Below are 19,347 nucleotides of genomic sequence, written 5' to 3'. Positions count from 1 at the left end.
AAAGGAGAATTGAACGAAGATCACCTCAAGTCAACTCAGGATCAAATATTATTTTCTAAATTTTTATATATTAACATAAGTTATTAAATAAATATATTTTTTTGAAAAAAAAAACGCAGGGGCTGTTTAGAAAAGGCGATAGGATTGAATCAAAATAACCCATAGGTGAGGAGGTTTTTTGTAAATATTCCGATTATAGGAACATCTTATATTAAAAAGGATCTAAATGTCATTTATCCCACTTCTTTTGTGCTTATAAAAGTGCCCTGTTCTCCTACCATACCCTCCGCCGCCGGCAGCCAAAAACCGTTCAAAACTTCGTGCGCAAACCCAATGGCTTTATCTCCACCGCCTTCAACTTTTCTAACCGCTAACCCTCGAACCAACTTCAATCCGCTCACTCTCCCCCCCACCAACTTCAATCCGCTCTCCTCTCCGAAACCCTCGCCAAATCGATGCCACTCTTCCGGCCTCCAGATTCCTGGGACAAAAAGATTTCATCTTGACGACGTGATTGATTCCCAGCAGTTCGATCGGGACATCCTGAATGATATCTTCGAAGTGGCCCACGAGATGGAGGAGGTGGAGAAGAATTCCCCCCGGAGCCAAATCTTGAGGGGGTATCTGATGGCTACTCTCTTCTACGAGCCGTCGACGAGGACCCGGCTGTCGTTCGAGTCGGCGATGAAGCGGCTGGGCGGGGAGGTGTTGACGACGGAGAACGCGAGGGAGTTCTCGTCGGCTGCCAAGGGGGAAACCCTCGAAGGTGGTACCTTTTCGCCGATTTAGTTCTTTTCTTTCAACAAAGAAACAAAAAGAAGTTAATTTGATTGAGGAGTGGAAATTTTGGTTGTAGATACTATTAGGACTGTTGAGGGTTATGCGGATGTGATTGTTTTGAGGCATTTTGAAAGCGGTGCGGCGAGAAGAGCGTCGGCCACCGCGAGCATTCCGGTTATTAATGCCGGGGATGGGCCAGGGCAGCACCCTACGCAGGTATGGCGATTGAGATTTTGCAAGTGAAACAAATTCTTGCATTTAATAGTTTAATTTATAATGCTCATTAAAATTTCTTTAGACTTTTGTTAGGTTCATATCGAATCCCGTCGCCCGATAAGAAGATTGTGTAGATAAAGTCCAGAATAATGTGAGCGTATTTAGGGCATTTCCAATTCTCAACAACATTCTGTTCATTGTTTTTAACTCTGAGAAATCATATAACTTCATCAGAAATCAAGACATTTAATTGTTTGCACGAGATAACTTGTGGAGAATGTGAGCTGTTGGAAAATTGTCATTATCCACTTGGATATATGAATATAACTTTCTCCATGCGATAATGTGTCTGAGTTTTAACAAGGAGGATATACTGGAGATCATTTTTCAATTTAGCAGTAGCTTATCAGGTGCCTAACACATCCTCAGGTATCTAGTTAATTCACACTTATAGTGCTATAGTTCGTACCTTGCATTAAGAAGTTGATCTCCTTTTCTTTGTGTGCGAGTCTTGTGCTATCATTTTGTGACCCTTTTCTGCTCTCTTGTTTATGCAGGCTCTGTTGGATGTGTACACCATAAAAAGAGAAATAGGTAGACTGGACGGCATTACACTTGGCCTGGTTGGAGATCTTAATAATGGAAGGACTGTTCGTTCTTTGGCCTATTTAATTGCCAAATACAAGAATGTCAAGATATACCTTGTCTCCCCAGATGTTGTAAAGATGAAGGTATTATTTTTACCGTTAGTCCATTTTTTGATATTTTAGCTACTACAATATAGACCAAATCTCATCATGATGCTCTTCCCATCTATCTTTTTTCGGATATGAAGATAATTTCTGCATTGACTTGAGAGATGACTCGTGTGTGTTGCTTCTTATAGGATGACATCAAGGACTACTTAACATCAATGGGAGTAGAATGGCAAGAAAGCTCAGATTTATTGGAGGTGGCTTCAAAATGTGATGTTGTTTATCAAACACGCATCCAGAAAGAAAGATTTGGCGAGAGGATAGATCTCTACGAAGCAGCTCGCGGGAAGTACATTGTGGATAAGAAAGTGCTAGATGTGTTGCCGAAACATGCTGTTGTCATGCATCCTCTTCCCAGGCTTGATGAGGTCTGCTAGAAAAAAAATATTACATTATTGATCTCCTTTTTATTTTCATTGTTCTTTAAAAATTTGGACCTGATGTACAAGAGGACAAATGCAAGTTATTTCAGTTCATTGCAAATTTTCATAATTCGAGTCTTGAGGTTTTACTACTTAATACAATTTTGATGAAGTGGGATCTGATTAATGTGAATAGGCTGGGAAGCAGCTTTATCTCTAAATTGATCTCATGGAGTTACCTTACTGTTTTGCAGATTACAGTGGATGTTGATAGTGATCCTAGAGCTGCTTACTTTAGACAAGCGAAGAACGGTCTCTACATTCGGATGGCTTTGTTGAAGCTTTTGCTTCTGGGCTGGTGACACTCTGATAGTTGAGGAATTTCGCGAGATGCTTTTTCTTTTTCATCAGATAAATTTTTGTTTTCTAAATCTTTGGCGCGACTGAAGAAATTAACGAGATGTATTACTGAGCTGTAGTTGGTAACTTCTTGTTAAACATATCATCTTGTTCCTTTTTAAGTGTCCACATGTTTGGCTGTTGGGTATATCTGGTTTAACGAGTGAATGCTGGTGCTATGTGGAACTTTTTATAGCCATCACCCATTTGATTTGCCACTAAATCATTTGTTATAATTAATACATATACCATACTTCTTCCATTTTTCCTTTCTTAAAAGAAAAAATAGATTAATTAGCTAACATCAGCAACCAAAAAAATATACAAAAGGGTCAGGGAAAGAGCCTTCCAGGGACAATTATAACTCATATTTTTTACCACCAATAATGAGCTTGCAATCAACGAGTCGATCTTCACTTGTAGGTGGGTGATACCATGGAGAAGAGAAGTTACATAGGAATAAATCTAGCCATCTTTATTTACTAATATGCACAAAACTAGAACCGCAGAACAAATCACAAACCGATCCTTCATCTGATTCAAGTCGTTGATCTTGATTTATGTGTCTATAGATCATACGGAGAAACATACTCTTGAATCATCAGGTCTGAACTGGTATCATCAAAGTAAGGCCAAGAGCCGAATTGTACTTTTTCCTCCCAATTAACCCACCAATCCTTCTCTTTACTAGAGTCTAATTCACTTGGCTTCTGTTCCTCCCTATAGAGCAAGTCTTGGAGCTCGGCTTCAACTGTATTATTAATGCTCGAATTCGTCGAGGTAGAATTCAAAGAGAGACCATCGAAGCTAGATCCCTCAAAATTTTCCACAGTATCTGCATTCAGGGAACTAAGTTGGCTGCTATGTTCAACTTGAGATGAAGAAGAGTCTGCCACTGTTCCATTGGTGGTACTGTTACCTTGGCTTTGCAACATACTATTTGGCCATAGGAAAGGGTTGTGATGGTGGTAAATGGAGTGGTTGAGTCCTCGGAGTTGGTTGTGGAGCTGAATCCTTTCAAGGGCTGATATGCTAAGATTTCGCGAACTGTTTTTGCGCTCGGTGTTCTCATCAGACCCTTCGCTTTGCTCTCGACAATCTCTTCGCCTTCCAAGTAGCTTCTTCTTCAGTTTGGTGTTCCAGTAGTTCTTGATGTCATTATCTGTTCTTCCTGGTAACTGGGCAGCTATTATTGACCACCTAATACATATAAGACTGTTAGAATTAACAGTTTAGTTTGTTTATGAATGTGGAGATGTGTAAGAAGAGATTCTAATACCTGGTCCCAATACTGATGTAGAGGCTGCAAATTATATTGTCTTCCTCCGGTGAGAAGTCTCCATGCTTAATGTGAGGCCTTAGGTAGTTTAGCCATCTCAGTCTGCAGCTTTTCCCACATCTCCTAAGCCCTGCAGTTTTCCATCATGACATAAAGAATAGCTAAATTAATTGGATAAACTAATTCAATGGCATTCAGATTAGTTTCTCAAGGGTGTTTCTATGGTGAGTAGTAGTACTTACCAATCTTATGAGGAAGAGCAATCCAATTGCCAACAGTTCCATTCTCTTCCATGTAAGCCTTGAGCTTTGCATCCTCTTCAGGAGACCATGACCCCCTCTTTACACTAGCTTTGTCACAGCATGGAGCTCTACCCATCTCTCTCTCTCTCTCTCTCTCTCTCTCTCGTGCTGGTGATGCAAACTGTAGATGCCATCATGCTTTATAGGATAAAAGGAGAGAGAGATTAGTTGGCTTGACGTGACCTGATGTGATCCTTATGAGCTTTGTCAACCTAATTTATGGTCTTTCTTTTTTACCTTATCTGTTGTTGATGTCGTTCTTATTAAAAACATAACATATATTATGGATCAATTACTTTAACATTTTTTTAAAGAAAAGGAGTTGCTGAGTTCAGCTAGGGGCTGACTATTAAAATTGTGAAGATTACAAAGATACGGGAGAAATGGTCATTTGGCCTTAAATACAAGATTAATTAGTTGCTGAGTCTTCTCCAAATACAAGATTAATTCAGAATTCTTTTATGACTCTTTAATAGCCTTTTCTAATGGTTGAAGTTAGATTTTTGTTATAAGTTCAAATCTCGATAGCCTGATCTTATTGTTTGTCTATTAGTATAGTAATGAAGTATATTCTAATGATACGTGCTGAGTTGCAATTGGCAAGGAACTCTAAGAGCTGGAAGAACCCTTGCATCTGATCAAAGATCTACAGTAGGTAACTTTGGTTGACTTGAAAAAAAAAAGTCACAAGGGCGGTTAGAATGAGAGTGAAGCCTATGTCAGCCATTTGACCTTGTACTTTTCTTCTACTTAAGTCAACAGAGTTGTTGGAGTACCTATTTCTAATACACAACTTTGGATCCTTAGATCTATCTATCCTCTTAGAACTTGCAGTGCTTCATGACTTGAAGTAGGATTAAAGAAGCCATTACCTTCAACAAAATTCCTTCTATTTCTTCTTTGTATATAATGCTATTAGTTTAAAATATGACAAGATATCATGAGGTACAAGAAGCATCAGACTATCATAGTGGCTTCCAAGGAGAAAGTTTCTGGATTTTGCACCAATGGAGTAGATTTACCTAAACAACTTCCACAAGATAGCTATATAGAAGTGTTAGATCTTCACAGATTAATCAACAAATCTAACTCTTTGGCCCATCTTCTTGTATAAAAAAATGGATTGCCTAGGTTGTCTAAGAATCTCATGAATTCTATGACAGGCTTAGTGGTCTTGCTAGTTCCAAATGACAATATATGTATCCCATTTGTTGAATTCCTAACACTTGGAAAGTAGAGTTTTAGTAAAGAAAGAGAAATGATTTGATCAGTCAATTACCACAGTTACACAATTAATGTTCCATTAACTTCTGGGGCCAAAATTTTGTACAAGGTTTGTTCAGAGTAGGTTTCGCCTAAGTTTAACCAAAATTTATAAGACTATTGCTACTCCATGAGCAAGGAGTTGCAGCAAGCAGAGCAAGAGAACAAAGTGGGCTTTGGTAGCTTTCACCAGTACTTTTGTATGTGCCAAAACTAGTACAACTCCATCAAAGCGAGAGACAATTCAAGCGAGTCAAGTGCTCCATCCTTCTTCCTAGTAGGTGAGAGTGGTTGAATTGTCACCCGCTTAATTCTTTCACCTCTCTTTAGTTTGAGTAGATCTTGACTTGTTGAGAAAACTATTGTACTCTTATACTAATTTGTTGTGTTAGTAGCTCTCTGAAAAGGTAGAGGGCAGCGGAAGTGATTTTCAAACATCTACAAACATCCAATAGCATAACAGAAGATTTGGGTAAACAAAATATTAGTAAATCTAATATTAATACCAAAGAAAAATCCGATGCTAAATATGGAGATATCCTGATACCCAATCAAAGCACAAATGAGGATTCCAAAATAATTATAAATCAGAAAGAAAAGAGAATAAGAGATGAGATTTACGTGGTTCGACAATGTGCTTACTTTCATGAGTGGTACAAAGCTTCAATCCACTAATTCAATGCAAATACAAAGGGTTTTCCCTCTCCAATCTTTGTCGAATATAATAGAGGATTGCTCTCTCATAAAGCCCTATCATCTCACATTTTCTCTCTTACAACTTGTCCCCACGTCGAACCTTAAAACCCAAATTAAATATTTATAGGGATGATTTAGAGGAGAAAAAAAAGCATAGACTGGTCGAATGGGTGGACAACGTTTGGACGCCTATACACCGCTACAAACACATACCTTAAACTGTTCAAATAGGTGGATGATATTCAAACACCGGTGCACCGAGAATAATCTTTTTCGAATTTCTTTCAAACGCTGATTACTTCCAAACTCTCAATTATTCAAACATCCAGACATCATTCAAACATCTCCATCTCGTTCGAACGAACAAATAGATGTCGTTTAAATGACACATAAATCTAAAATGCCAACAATATGCAATAAACACCGTTCGAATCGAATGTTGTTAACTTGTTTGAACGACTTTCTTGATTCGAGCTAATTTTCAACAAAGACTGCATCTTTTATCTTATGCTTGTCTACTTTGCAAACGAGGACTCGTACATGCTGCTCAAGCATGCAACATTGAGTTTCTCGTCCGACGGATCTAAACTGAGTTTGTGAACTATCTGCAAACTTATTGGCATTGCAATATTCTTATGTCTCCATGCTACTATAAGTATATACTAGTTATTATCCATTGATCATTTTGTACAACAAGTAAGGTAGCTTAGAATTATCTCATGCTTTTCTAGCCACCATGTCAGCCTTTTAGCCCAAGTTACCATTTTTTTTTTCACAAAAAAGATTTATAACACTTCTCATCAGATTAACAAAATGTTCCTTTTCTAAAATTTTGAAATATACTCTTTTTTTTTATATATTTATTATATCGTAAATAGATTACAGAAGTTGAGGCAGGATGGCCCAATTAATTTAGTTGGGCAGGCCGGGCTTAATTGCCACCCAATTTATCGGGTTATTGGATCACAATATGGATGTATTTGCAAGAGAATTATAGGATCCATTTTCTACGGACCCGTTAACGCTTCCATCTTTTAATTACCATTTCGTGTGATCCAAGCATTTGATCCTTCTCCACATTCTGCTTCTCCTCCTCTCTCCTCTCCCCTCTCAAACCCAACCCTAACCCTAGAAACCGTTGAAGGTAGCCATGGGTCAGGGAACCCCCGGTGGAATGGGCAAGCAGTCCGGCGACCACCGGAAGCACGACGGCGACAAGAAGGACAAGAAGTTCGAGCCAGCGGCGCCGCCTTCTCGTGTCGGCCGGAAACAGAGGAAGCAGAAGGGACCGGAGGCGGCGGCTCGCCTCCCCGTCGTTACCCCGCTCTCTAAGTGCCGGCTTCGCCTCCTCAAGCTTGAGCGGATCAAGGATTACCTCCTCATGGAGGAGGAGTTCGTCGCGAACCAGGAGAGGCTCCGCCCTCATGAGGACAAGAGCGAGGAGGATAGATCTAAGGTCGATGATCTTCGTGGATCGCCGATGAGCGTCGGGAATCTCGAGGAGCTTATCGATGAGAACCATGCGATCGTGTCGTCGTCCGTCGGGCCCGAGTACTATGTCAGTATCTTATCCTTTGTTGATAAGGATCAGCTCGAGCCCGGTTGCGCCATTCTCATGCATAATAAGGTGAGTTTCCTGATCTATTGATGCTTCCGGTTTTCGATTTGTGCTCTAGTGTTGGTATGTAGGTTGTTTAAAGGTAATTATTGGTTTGATCCATTGATATTTTTGGTGGATGTAGTATTGACTTTGCTATTTTGGGAGTTTTGGAGGATGAGACTTGGAATTCCGATTTAAGGATTTGCTACTATTGGGATTTAGACTTCTGAATCTTTTGGGTTAGGAAACTAGGGCCTTCTACTATCTCTCATGGCGAAGATGTGCAAGTTGATGGTTACTGGTGAGGGATGGGAACCTTTCTGCACTAGGATAAATTATTTATATGGTTAATGGAATTTTGCTTTAACTAGTGGAATCTGGTTAGTGATACAATACGTTATTCTTATATTCTAGTTAAAATTGGGCTTGAAACAGTTGCATGTCTAATCCAAATTTTCTAATACTTATCAGATTTGATTGCCTTCATTTGTTATTTCTATAGTTCAACCTGATTGCGTTGTTCTTAACCGTCAAGATTTATTTATATGCTTACTAATCACAGACATAATAATGAAACATATACTTGATTTCACCTAGGCACGAGTCTTGTATCACTGCAAGGATGTCTCAATCTTCTTTACAGATTTGATATTTTCATTTGTTATATTTGGTGATTTCATAAATGAAAGTTCCTCCAGAATGCTTGATTCGCCCTTTAGATTATTCAACAATTAATTGTCTAAGTTTGAGTTTGAGAAAGGATAATCCTGAAAGTTAATGCATTATTTGGTACTTAATTTTTTTGCTAAATTATGATCTCTTGCAAGTTGTCAGTTAACTATATCCTATTTTTACTTTGCCATTTTGTTTATAATTGTTTATTAGCATCATCATGACCGATAGTATTGTCTACCTTTTAACATGAGGATTTATTTAGGATTCTTTTGCTTCTCGGCAGCCTAGTTATGGGTTACCAAGTGTTATTTTTAATATTTTGTCAGGTTCTCTCTGTCGTTGGACTTTTGCAAGATGAAGTTGATCCTATGGTTTCTGTGATGAAAGTCGAAAAGGCTCCTTTGGAATCTTATGCTGATATTGGTGGCTTAGATGCCCAAATTCAGGAAATAAAAGAAGCAGTCGAACTTCCGTTGACCCATCCTGAGTTGTATGAGGATATTGGAATAAGGCCTCCTAAGGGAGTTATCCTATATGGGGAGCCTGGAACAGGAAAAACTTTGCTTGCAAAGGTTGGTATATTTTTGTCCATCATAGCTCAAGCACATTCAATATCTCTTACAGATGCTTCACTGGCTAAAGGCGTCTATTTTAATATTTCCCCCATCATTTTAAGTGCCATAGATAGTTGTTAGCTGTTATTTCCATTGGAGATCTTTTGTGAAATCAGATCGCAGTGTCGAACTTGCATACAACGTAGTGTTGCTAGTGCTTATATTTGAACCTGACTATTATAGGCTGTGGCTAATTCAACATCAGCAACATTCTTGCGTGTTGTTGGAAGTGAGTTGATTCAGAAGTACTTGGGCGATGGTCCCAAGCTAGTAAGAGAACTCTTCAGGGTGGCAGATGATCTTTCTCCTTCAATTGTCTTCATTGATGAAATCGATGCAGTTGGTACTAAGAGGTACTTGCATGTGAATCCTTGGTAAAGAAGGCTGTAAATTTTTTGTGAAGATGCATATAAACAATTTGAATCCTTAAAGAATGTATGGAAGAGTATCTCTATACTGAATATATATTTGTCATGCTGGAGATGGTCATTGTCTTTTTCCCCCTTTTACCTTAGGTATGATGCTCATTCAGGAGGAGAACGTGAAATTCAGAGAACCATGTTAGAATTGCTGAACCAACTAGATGGTTTTGACTCAAGAGGGGATGTGAAAGTTATTCTTGCAACAAACCGCATTGAAAGCCTTGATCCAGCTTTGCTTCGACCAGGCCGAATTGACAGAAAGATTGAGTTTCCACTTCCTGATATTAAAACACGACGACGCATTTTTCAGGTGAGGATTTAATGGAATGAATGAATATTAAACTTAGCGGTGCTTCTAACACTTCCTAATGGTGATCTCTGTACAGATCCATACAGCCAAGATGACGCTGGCAGATGATGTGAACCTAGAAGAGTTTGTGATGACAAAGGATGAGTTTTCTGGAGCCGATATCAAGGCAATTTGCACTGAAGCTGGATTACTTGCCTTAAGAGAACGAAGAATGAAGGTAGAGTGCTCCTACTTCTGGTTCCTAGTTTGTGACTGTTGATCAAGCATACACACGAGCATCATACATTTGTATGCCACAATTTTCGTAGAAAAATGAGGGCATGATTGTATACTATAATAGGCAGTTGATTTGAGGACCAAACTGATTTAAATAATCAACCAGTTGAGTTTGGTATTAAATGGTAAATCAAATAGGGACCCTTAACCTAGATATGGCATGATGTAATGGGCATCTCATAGTTTCGTGTTCCACCTTGTACCACATGCAATCTTCTCAAACTGTGACACACTCCTCTTGATATTCACAGTTTGCTTGACCTACGCATTCTAGCATCCAGATCACCCCATACTTTCAATAATATGGCCTTTTTACACATTGTATTTGACAGTTTAAATCATCAAATAAAAGTATTTAAAGAGACTGATTATTGCTTTGTGGTATTTTTAGGTTACACATTCAGACTTCAAGAAGGCCAAAGAGAAGGTCATGTTCAAGAAGAAGGAAGGTGTGCCTGAAGGCCTCTACATGTAAAACCCTCGAGGAGGTGGTGCGCTACTGTCCGGAGACAATAACCTCCTCAAGCTCATGCTTCGGTGCCTCTGCTTTCCTTTCTTTCCTTTGCTCAGAAACTAAACTTTGTGCTTGATTAGTGCTTTTGCTTTTCTTTTCCTACTTTTAGGAAAGCAAACAGCATGGTGGTGTAGTATGACCACCTATTATATGAATTATGATAATCCAAAACGATTGAGGAAGTGTTGTGTATGCTATTACTTTTAATATTCTTACACACGGATGGTCCTTTTAGCACTTGCATAATATCGATAGTCCTCTGGATTGTTTTCATCTTGTATGCTGAATTTGGTTTCGACAGTGAAAACTCTTGGGCAAATTGTCAAAGGCCCACCGTCTATAGCACAGTACGGTGCAATAAATATATAGTTAAAAGAAGAAAATAAACGTATGTTTATTCGAAAGAATTATACTAAATTTAGTAGAAGACTACATCAAAATATATGTTCACGCCCAGTGGGACTCGAACCCACAATCGCCTGATTAGAAGTCAGACGCCTTATCCATTAGGCCATGGGCGCCTCAATACAACAAGGGCTTAAGGTTTTAGGAACTTCTATAATAGAGTGTATAACCAGACGCCTTATCCGTTAGGCCATGAGCGCTTCAAAAATAATTCCTGATATAAAACCTATATCAACTTCTATGATGTGATAAAAGTGGTCAACTTGTAAACAGATATAATGAGCAGAAAGAATAAATTAGAGAAATACGATGATTGTGAAGTGTAACAGCACTGTCATTAATTTCCATAATGATATCACCATATGAACATTACATACTCAACCAACAATGAACTTAAAACATCATCTGTAGCTAGAGCAAATCGCCCCTAAGTAATTTAGCCACTCTAAAGTCGATGTCCTGAAAGAATTAATTCCCACAAATTTACGAGAAATATTACACAATTCTCCACTATATCCTAAAGGGGAGGAGAGAAGAGGAAACTGTGGAAACCTTTAATGGTGTACTATGTGTATGGGAGGCTGGATGTTCACCAATAACAGTAGACTATGCTGCTAGTTTTGCTCTCAGATCCTTCCTCAAGATCTTGCCAGACGGAGCCTTTGGAATGGCGTCGATAAAGAAAACTTTATAGATTCTTTTGTAGAAGACCACCTGAGAGAGATCCAGATGTAAGTAAAGAGATTTGAAACGCCAACTTCTTCAATGAAAAACAAAACAAAATTGATTTCATATGAATAAAAAGATTGAAGTTATATATACCTGCTGTGAGACGAATCGTTTGATCTCATCCTCGGTGATTTCAGAATCCTTTGTCTGAACAATAAAAGCAACAGGAACTTCTCCAGCAGCTTCATCTTTCATACTGCAATAATGATGTCAACCAGAACATTAGTATATCAACTAATCATCTACAACATACTTCTTAGCACAACAGTAAATATTAGATGAAATACAAGCAAAACAATACTTACGGTACGACAGCGGCATCCTTGATGCTTGGATGAGTAATGAGCAGGGCCTCAAGCTCGGCCGGCGGTACTTGGAACCCTTTATACTTGATGATCTCCTTAAGCCTATCAACGATGAAGATCTCATCGTCGTCGTCCACGTAACCAATGTCGCCGGTGTGCAACCAACCATCCTTGTCTATGGTGTTTTTTGTGGCCTCTGGGTCATTGAGATAGCCTAACGATCAAATAGTAACCTTGTCAGATTCATGGTAAACAAATAATAAGGTTAATAAATAAACAATTTGTTAATGAGGCAAAGTTTTTACTAGACATGGTCTTGTGTTTATTGGAGTGCAGTTCAGAACGAAAGAAAAATATATTGAAAAAAATTCCTGCACCCGGGGTTAGAGACGATCTGCTGCTTTTGTTTTGAGAGAAGTTAATGTTCTGAAGTAAAAGTTCTTTAGAAGTTAATGTTCTGAGGAGATCTTGGTACTCTCCTCAATTTTGATTGCTCGTCTGAATCTCTGAGTCTGGTGGTCCTAATATAAGCTGACTTCAGTTTTTTTGATCAAAAATAAAATAAAATAAAAGTTCTTTAGAAGTTGAGGCTCTTCTGCTACATGAATCTAACAAGGTGAATTGAACTCGGCTACATGCAAGATATGAGTAATTGTTAATTACTTTTGATTGCGTTACTACCAGCTCGATTAGGATAAAGAATCAAACAATAGTGATATGGGAGGACATAGACCATGTGGACCATCCTATATATTAACAAGAAATGAAAGGCATGTTCATGACTTCTGGCATTAGGTTGGACCACCTGAAAGGAAAGCAATAAATCTACCACTTGATGAACAAGTAGACAACTTTAAAACCATTCATTATTCTAGATTTTGAAAGTATTGAATGCTAACGCAGGAAATCAGACCAGAAAAATTCAGACACGCTGAGATTTCCAAGATTTTGGTCTCTTTTGGTTAGATTTATGAAGACTAGAATGTTATCAAGGTGCAGAAATTATTCCTACACCCAAGATTCGTTCACATCAACAAGCATGTACAAACGTACAATGCATGCAATGAAAATATTGTGTTTGATGTGAGTTCACACATTCCCAACTCCACCTAGAGTTCCATAATTTGAGATCGTACTACCAAAATGTAATTGAGTTCAGGGAGAAAAGGTGATTGGTATTGATTTGGATACTAAATGTGATTAATTAGCTAGTAAGACCAATTCTGTGGTCCAATACTAGCCGATAGATTTTGTGGAATCTTAAAAGAGTCTATGTGCTTGGGTGTCTTTTCCTGCAACATGTTAGTAATGTATTCGCTAGGACAGAGAGTTCCTTAGAAGAAAACTTTGCTGGTGCAACTACCCAACAAGAATAATATTTTTTTGGTGCACCTATCACGATAAAAAAAAAATATATGAATAAAACATCTTATTATGCTCTTAAATTTTAAAAATATCATATTGTTATAAACTATGTTAATATCAGCACAAGGTATTACTCAGTGGCAAAGCAAAAGTTCTTCGTAGTAGGTAAGTGTGCTATAAAATTTATATAGATATTATAGGATAGCTTTAAGATTTGCGAAATACAGCCATTGTTAGTAATAAATATTCTTAGGAAGATATACTTTTAAGAACCAGTCCCCATAGGTAATAAAGAATGATTCTTCGTCTATAAGGTAGATAAGGTTTTAACCGTCAAAACAATTAATATCAGACTAGTGTGGTTGGTCATCAACTATCCATGCTTTTACCTAACATTATAATTCAAATGGAGTATCGAAAGTGAGGCTTAATTATAGAGCCAGTCCACCTTCATAATAACCATCAATTGATACCTATATTTGAAAGATTCGGCGAGCAGCAAAATGAATAAAATAAAAACCCTTGGATTGGCAAGCAAAAACCATCTATCTTATATAAATTTATTTTATGTTAGCCATCACTATCCCATGTGTCAATATGCTAAAATTCTGAGTTCAATAATAATTGGGTACCACTCACGAAGTTATTAATACCTAAGACTTTGTAGGTGATAGAAGTTGAAATTATAAATATAAATTCTATGCATCTAATATTAAAAAATAAAAACACTTGTTTGATTAAAAGATTTTCTAGATGCTGATAGTATCTAATCTAAAAATTATTATTTAATTTGGTACACTAAATTTAAAAAATAGTATGTTAAAAGACTAATTAAATTTAGTTGTAGTCTTTTGACATCTATAAAATCTAGCAATTCTAATTTGACCAATGTGATCTATAGTTCTACTTTCATTTTAATCTCAACCCAATGTAAGGTCTCTCGAACCTCAATCATCTCTCTCCTCTCTTCTTATTTTTATCATTGGTCCTAACTCAATTTTACTCTTCTCTCTCATATTCTCCTCTAATTAAATAATTATTTACTAAATATGTTATTATAAAATATAACTAACTAAATATGTATTTAATAAATACAGTGTTATAAAAAAATTTAACCAAACAAGCTATATATTTCTTTAAATATAATATCTAAATAAATAGATATTTCTCAATACACATATATTTCTAAATAGAAGAAACCAAACTGACTCCTTAGATTTTAAGAGCTTAATCTTATCATAATTAAAACTTAAAAACTATTTTTTATCGGTACAAATAGCCTGAACAGAATGGATCAAAGAATGGGATAGATCTCATACCTTTCATGATTTGTTCACCCCTGATGCAAATCTCACCGGGCTTGTTCCGACCCAAAGACGCACCTGTGTCGGGATCCACAATTTTCAATTCCGCGTTCCTGACCACCGTCCCGCATGACCCGGATTTCACCTCAAATGGCTCTTTCGCAAAGGCCAGGCACATGGAAAGCACCGGCCCAGCTTCCGTCATCCCGTATCCCTGTCAACAAATCGTAATTAGCCTCCAATATATTTTACTAATCTAATATATTCTAGCGGTGAAAAAATTTATGAAATTAAATCTAGTAACTAAAGATTAGTCGTCCAACTTCATTAGAGACTATTTATAGGTGGTTATAGGGGACAATCATTTGTGAGAAAGAGGTGGGGCAGAAGCACCCATCTTTTCCACTGGAAAGTGCTCAAATTAGAAGGGTTTAGAAGATTCGGAGCTCGTCCGATTCTTCTCCTTTGCTTGCAAGTGGCAGCAAATTCCCAAAGGAAAAAAGAATAGGCATAAAAAGGATCGCTATCCTTTTGTGAGTAATCATACGTATGTATGTATCCCAATCACATATGAGTAACGTCAGAGAGATTTTAATCAGAAAAACGTCAGAAAGATAGGTCGATATCATTTAACCCCGTACTTTTAGTTTTCACGTAATAAAGAAAAGTTATTGTCATTAGAAAACATCGAAATTTTGAACAATCCCAAGAATTTAGTACATCTCTACTGATAGCAATAGACGCCAAAATTACCACTTTACCCTACAGAATTAGACACCGTAGTATCAGCTAATTTGCCTCGGGATTTGTGAAGCATTCCCGATTCCCCAAATGAGTAAGACTAGTTTCCCTAGAAACGCCCTTTAAGCTCTGTTTGGAAACGAAAAGGATGAAGAATAAAAATTTCTCTTTTTTCACTTTTTATTTAGAAAAACTCATTTGCTAAAGCTATTGCTTAAGGGGATACTAACTACGCCAAGAATTATTCTTCGAAACTACGAGTTCCACATTTCACACAAGCGTTTCCCCTACGACTTCGACCGTGCTGACGATTCCAAAACCAGACAAAATAAAAGACTAACGGCGAGAGAGGACTTTTTTTTTAACTTTTTAACGACCGAGCATCCAATGTGCAAGAAGAGCGTGAAACGGAGTCATCATAGAGTCAATCGGTGGGAGGGGAAACGCGATTACCTGGCCGAGCATGGCGTTTGGGATCTTGGCCATGAAGGCGTCCTGTATGTCCTTCCCCATCGGCGCCGCCCCTGACATCACCATCCTTATCGACGAGAGGTCGTACTTCGCCACCACCGGGCTCTTAGCGATCTCCACCACGATCGGCGGCACGATCGGCGCGATCGTCACCTTGTGTCGCTGCACCAGCTCCATCATCGCCGCGATGTCGAACTTCTTCATGAGCAAGATCGCCGCTCCGACTCTGAGCGCGCAGAGGAGCACCGAGTTGAGCGAGTAGATGTGGAACAGCGGGAGCACGCAGAGGATCACGTCGTTCTCGTGGAAGTAGAGGTTCGGGTTCTCGCCGTCCACTTGTTGCGCCACGCTGGTGACGAGGCTGCGGTGGGTGAGCATGACCCCTTTTGGGAGCCCGGTTGTGCCGGAGGAGTAGGGCAACGCGACGACCTCGTCGGGTTGGATGGTGACCTCGGGGAGGAGATCGGCGCCGTCGGATTGGAGTAGATCTGAGAAATGGCAGCATCCGTCGATTGGGTTATCGACGGTGACGATCGTGATGCCCTTCTCTTTCGAGTATTCGCGGACTTTGTCGACCGCGCACGACTCGGTGACGATGACCTTGGCGCCGGAGGCAGCCAATTGCTTGTGGATCTCGCCGGGGGTGCAGAACGGGTTGGCGGTGGTGGCGACGGCGCCGAGGCGGGAGGCGCCGAGGAAGGCGAAGACGAACTCCGGGCAGTTGCGGAGGAGGTTCATGATGACGCCGCCCTGGCCGACACCGATCCGGCGGAGGCCGGCAGCGACGCGGCGGGAGGCGAGGTCGACGTCGGCGTAGCTGTGGATCTTGTTGGTGGCGCCGTCGATGAGGCAGGGGCGGTCGGCGAACTCGGCGAGGCGTTCGAAGCAGTAGGTGTGGAGTGGGAGGCTGTTGCAAATCGAAATATCCGGAAGCTTCGATCGGAAGATTGTCTCTTCCAATGGCGAATTAACCGACCCCATTGTTAACGTTCCGGTGGAGGTGGAGGAAGAGGAAGAGGAAGAGGAAGCGGAAGAGGAAGAGGAAGACGAAGGACGAATAAAGATTCAAGCAATCGATTGGGGAAGGAAAGGGGGGAATTATAAAATGGCGATTTGGGGATTTGGTGAATTGTTGGGGGAGAGGAATGGGAGAAGAAGGTTCTTATGGTTGGTGAGCTAGAAGAGACGGAGTGGGTAGCAGGATAGTTGTCTTTTGATGGGGAGCTGACGAGGGGAGGGGGATGGAAGGTAGTTTGACCGAGAAGGGAGAAGCCCGGTAAATTGATGCCACGTTGGGATCCTTACCTAACCCAATACACGCGCGCACTCGAGGGCGGGCCGGTTCGGACCGATACCTGCTCCTACCTGGTCCGGACCGGATCTAGTGACGTCGAAGGGGAGAATTTGCTTCGTTAGAAACTCGGCTTTCGGATCGGGGCCCACGTGGAAGGTGGGTATCTAGGGTACGTAGGATTAATTCCGATAACGATCGTACGGCTACTGATGGTGTTTCCTGAAGTGGACTACGTTGGTTGGACAGGTAAACCATAAGAACCGGCTTTTACGTGTATAATCTTCTAAAATCTCTTCTTTGCGCGGGCTGAATCATTTAAACCAGTTAATTTTTATATGAATAGTTTTACAATTATTTTCTTTACATAATATCCTTTCATCCAAACCAACTGACTAACCGTTAAACTTTATCAATTTTACTATAAAATAATAAAACTTTTTTTTATTTTTTATATTATATTCATATAGTTCTTTTGTACTCAGAAATTATTCCTGTAGACTCTCAACTAAAAATAAAATAAAATTGTATGGACTTTTTAAATTAAGAATTTTTAGGTCATAGATCTACACGGTAAATTAAAAAAAAAAGATTTAAATATAATCAATCCTATACTCATTATAGGTATAAATTAAAAAAAGAAAAGAAAATGAACACACATACACACAATTTTAAGTAAATAAAACCAAGATCTAATACATTTTGGTTATATATCTGGACTCCAGCAGAGTTGATGGGGACTTCGGATCGAATTGAAAGTTTCAGTCTCACCTAAACCACGAACGTGGATGCTGCCGCGTGTCCACTCCGGATAGGCGGTACTGAAATACTTTTTGGTTGCCCATGGTTTGATTTTTTTTTTTATTTTTTTATTTGATTAATAGCAGGATCCAGGAGAACCTGCTCCATATTTTTCATGTACATGTGGACTGGAAAAAAGTATTCAATGGAGCAAGTCCTCACCCAAGCTTTGAGGATTAGGAGAAAGGAAAGAAAATATCCTATTACCCGTTGAATTAACAGAGACTTAGTTGAGCTAACCATGTCGAAAAGTATGACAAGGACGTTCTTGGCTCAGGGGTGGGTGCTTCCCCCTCTCCTCCCTTTTTTTCAATTTTCTTTTATCTTCTTCTTTTCTTAGAGATATACTATCATTTTCTTAGTTCTTTCTCTCTGTCAACTACCTCTTCACACACTTATGTCCCTAGCAAATATGTCTTCTTGTCAGAGAGTCAAACTTTGACAACCTCTGCTCATTTTCTATCGCTGCTCTTGATCCCCTCAAGTTGATGATTGTTGCGCCCCTCTTTGGTTAAAGTTGAACTGTTGCCGACGGGAGATCTAATATTGGGTGTATAGTGGCTCACACTTAGGCTTCGATCGAGACCATGACTGCCTACTTGAGGGAGGGTTGGGTCTAGCTGGTTTGGCTTAAGGGTGGGAGGGTTAGGTCTAGCTCGGGTTTATCGTCGTTACAACCTTGGGGTCTATATTACTTGCTGTGTGAATTGTGCAGTGTTGGTTGTTGTTAGTTGTAGCTTATTACTTTATGGTTTTTAGTTAGTCTGTTTTAGATTATGATAGGTTGAACTGCGGTACACTGTCCCAATTAGCCATACGCTTTCATACTTGCTTTATGTCGCTTCTTACTTCTGATGCAACCTTCGTGGATAACCTCATCCTCCATTTTCTTTTATCACGAGAGATTATATTCTAGATACTTTTCTTTAGTTCTATTATTTCTTTTATATTTGAAGTATCAACTTGTAACAATTTGCATTTTTCTTAATGAGAATCTAATCGTTGGTTTTCTATCCAAAAAAAAGTACAACAAGGACCTTGTTTTTGCTATTGTTGTTAAGCCTAAATTCGCTTAGCCCTTTATAATTTTATTTATGTCAATTTCGTTACAGTCTTATGGTCTCTGTTACTTGCTGTATGAATTGTGCAGCGTTGGTTATTGTTAGTTGTAGCCTATTTCTTTGTGGTTTTTAGTTAATCTATTTTAGATTATGATAGGTTGAATTGCGGTGCACTGTCTCAATTAGCCATACGCTTTCATACTTGCTTTATGTCGTTTTTTACTTATAATGCAACCTTCATGAATGAGTGAAAGGCTTATTTTTAGGGTTGTCACTCCTCATCCTCATTTTCTTTTACCATGAGAGCTTATATTCTAGATACTTTTATCTAGTTCTATTATTTTTCAACTTGTAACAATTTACATTTTTCTTAATGAGAATCTAGTCGCTGACTTTCTGTCCAAAAAAAAG

At 39.1% G+C, this 19,347-nt stretch overlaps 4 protein-coding genes and 1 non-coding gene across 5 annotated transcripts; 2 read left to right on the top strand and 3 right to left on the bottom strand.

The window, feature by feature from the left end:
- Positions 1 to 256: 256 nt before the first annotated feature.
- LOC140772689 (aspartate carbamoyltransferase, chloroplastic) lies at positions 257 to 2,660 on the top strand. Its single transcript, XM_073114878.1, has 5 exons — positions 257 to 766; positions 857 to 996; positions 1,554 to 1,727; positions 1,883 to 2,119; positions 2,368 to 2,660. The coding sequence occupies exons 1-5, from the start codon at positions 334 to 336 to the stop codon at positions 2,473 to 2,475; spliced, it is 1,092 nt and encodes a 363-aa protein (XP_072970979.1). The 5' UTR covers positions 257 to 333; the 3' UTR covers positions 2,476 to 2,660.
- Positions 2,661 to 2,724: 64 nt separating this feature from the next.
- Positions 2,725 to 6,081, bottom strand: LOC140772690 (transcription factor MYB36-like). The gene is made up of 4 exons (XM_073114879.1): positions 5,999 to 6,081; positions 4,034 to 4,231; positions 3,792 to 3,921; positions 2,725 to 3,712 (listed from the first exon to the last, which is right to left on the bottom strand). Exons 2-4 carry the CDS (start codon positions 4,167 to 4,169, stop codon positions 3,079 to 3,081), a joined length of 900 nt encoding a protein of 299 aa, XP_072970980.1. The 5' UTR covers positions 4,170 to 4,231; positions 5,999 to 6,081; the 3' UTR covers positions 2,725 to 3,078.
- Positions 6,082 to 7,115: 1,034 nt separating this feature from the next.
- On the top strand, positions 7,116 to 10,709 carry LOC140772214 (26S proteasome regulatory subunit 4 homolog). The gene is made up of 6 exons (XM_073114164.1): positions 7,116 to 7,679; positions 8,654 to 8,899; positions 9,125 to 9,294; positions 9,457 to 9,673; positions 9,750 to 9,890; positions 10,341 to 10,709. Exons 1-6 carry the CDS (start codon positions 7,203 to 7,205, stop codon positions 10,422 to 10,424), a joined length of 1,335 nt encoding a protein of 444 aa, XP_072970265.1. The 5' UTR covers positions 7,116 to 7,202; the 3' UTR covers positions 10,425 to 10,709.
- A 202-nt stretch (positions 10,710 to 10,911) lies between these two features.
- On the bottom strand, positions 10,912 to 10,984 carry TRNAR-UCU (transfer RNA arginine (anticodon UCU)). Its single transcript has one exon. It is a non-coding gene; the product is annotated as a tRNA-Arg (tRNA).
- A 197-nt stretch (positions 10,985 to 11,181) lies between these two features.
- LOC140772028 (4-coumarate--CoA ligase 3-like) lies at positions 11,182 to 16,954 on the bottom strand. Its single transcript, XM_073113909.1, has 5 exons — positions 15,766 to 16,954; positions 14,587 to 14,785; positions 11,903 to 12,116; positions 11,691 to 11,793; positions 11,182 to 11,582 (listed from the first exon to the last, which is right to left on the bottom strand). The coding sequence occupies exons 1-5, from the start codon at positions 16,762 to 16,764 to the stop codon at positions 11,475 to 11,477; spliced, it is 1,623 nt and encodes a 540-aa protein (XP_072970010.1). The 5' UTR covers positions 16,765 to 16,954; the 3' UTR covers positions 11,182 to 11,474.
- Between the last annotated feature and the right edge of the window lie 2,393 nt (positions 16,955 to 19,347).

This window comes from Typha angustifolia, chromosome 12, assembly GCF_048772165.1.
Source record: "Typha angustifolia cultivar Huaian chromosome 12, ASM4877216v1, whole genome shotgun sequence".
NCBI classification, from domain to species: Eukaryota; Viridiplantae; Streptophyta; class Magnoliopsida; order Poales; family Typhaceae; genus Typha; species Typha angustifolia.
This window is presented reverse-complemented; position numbering and strand designations above follow the sequence as displayed.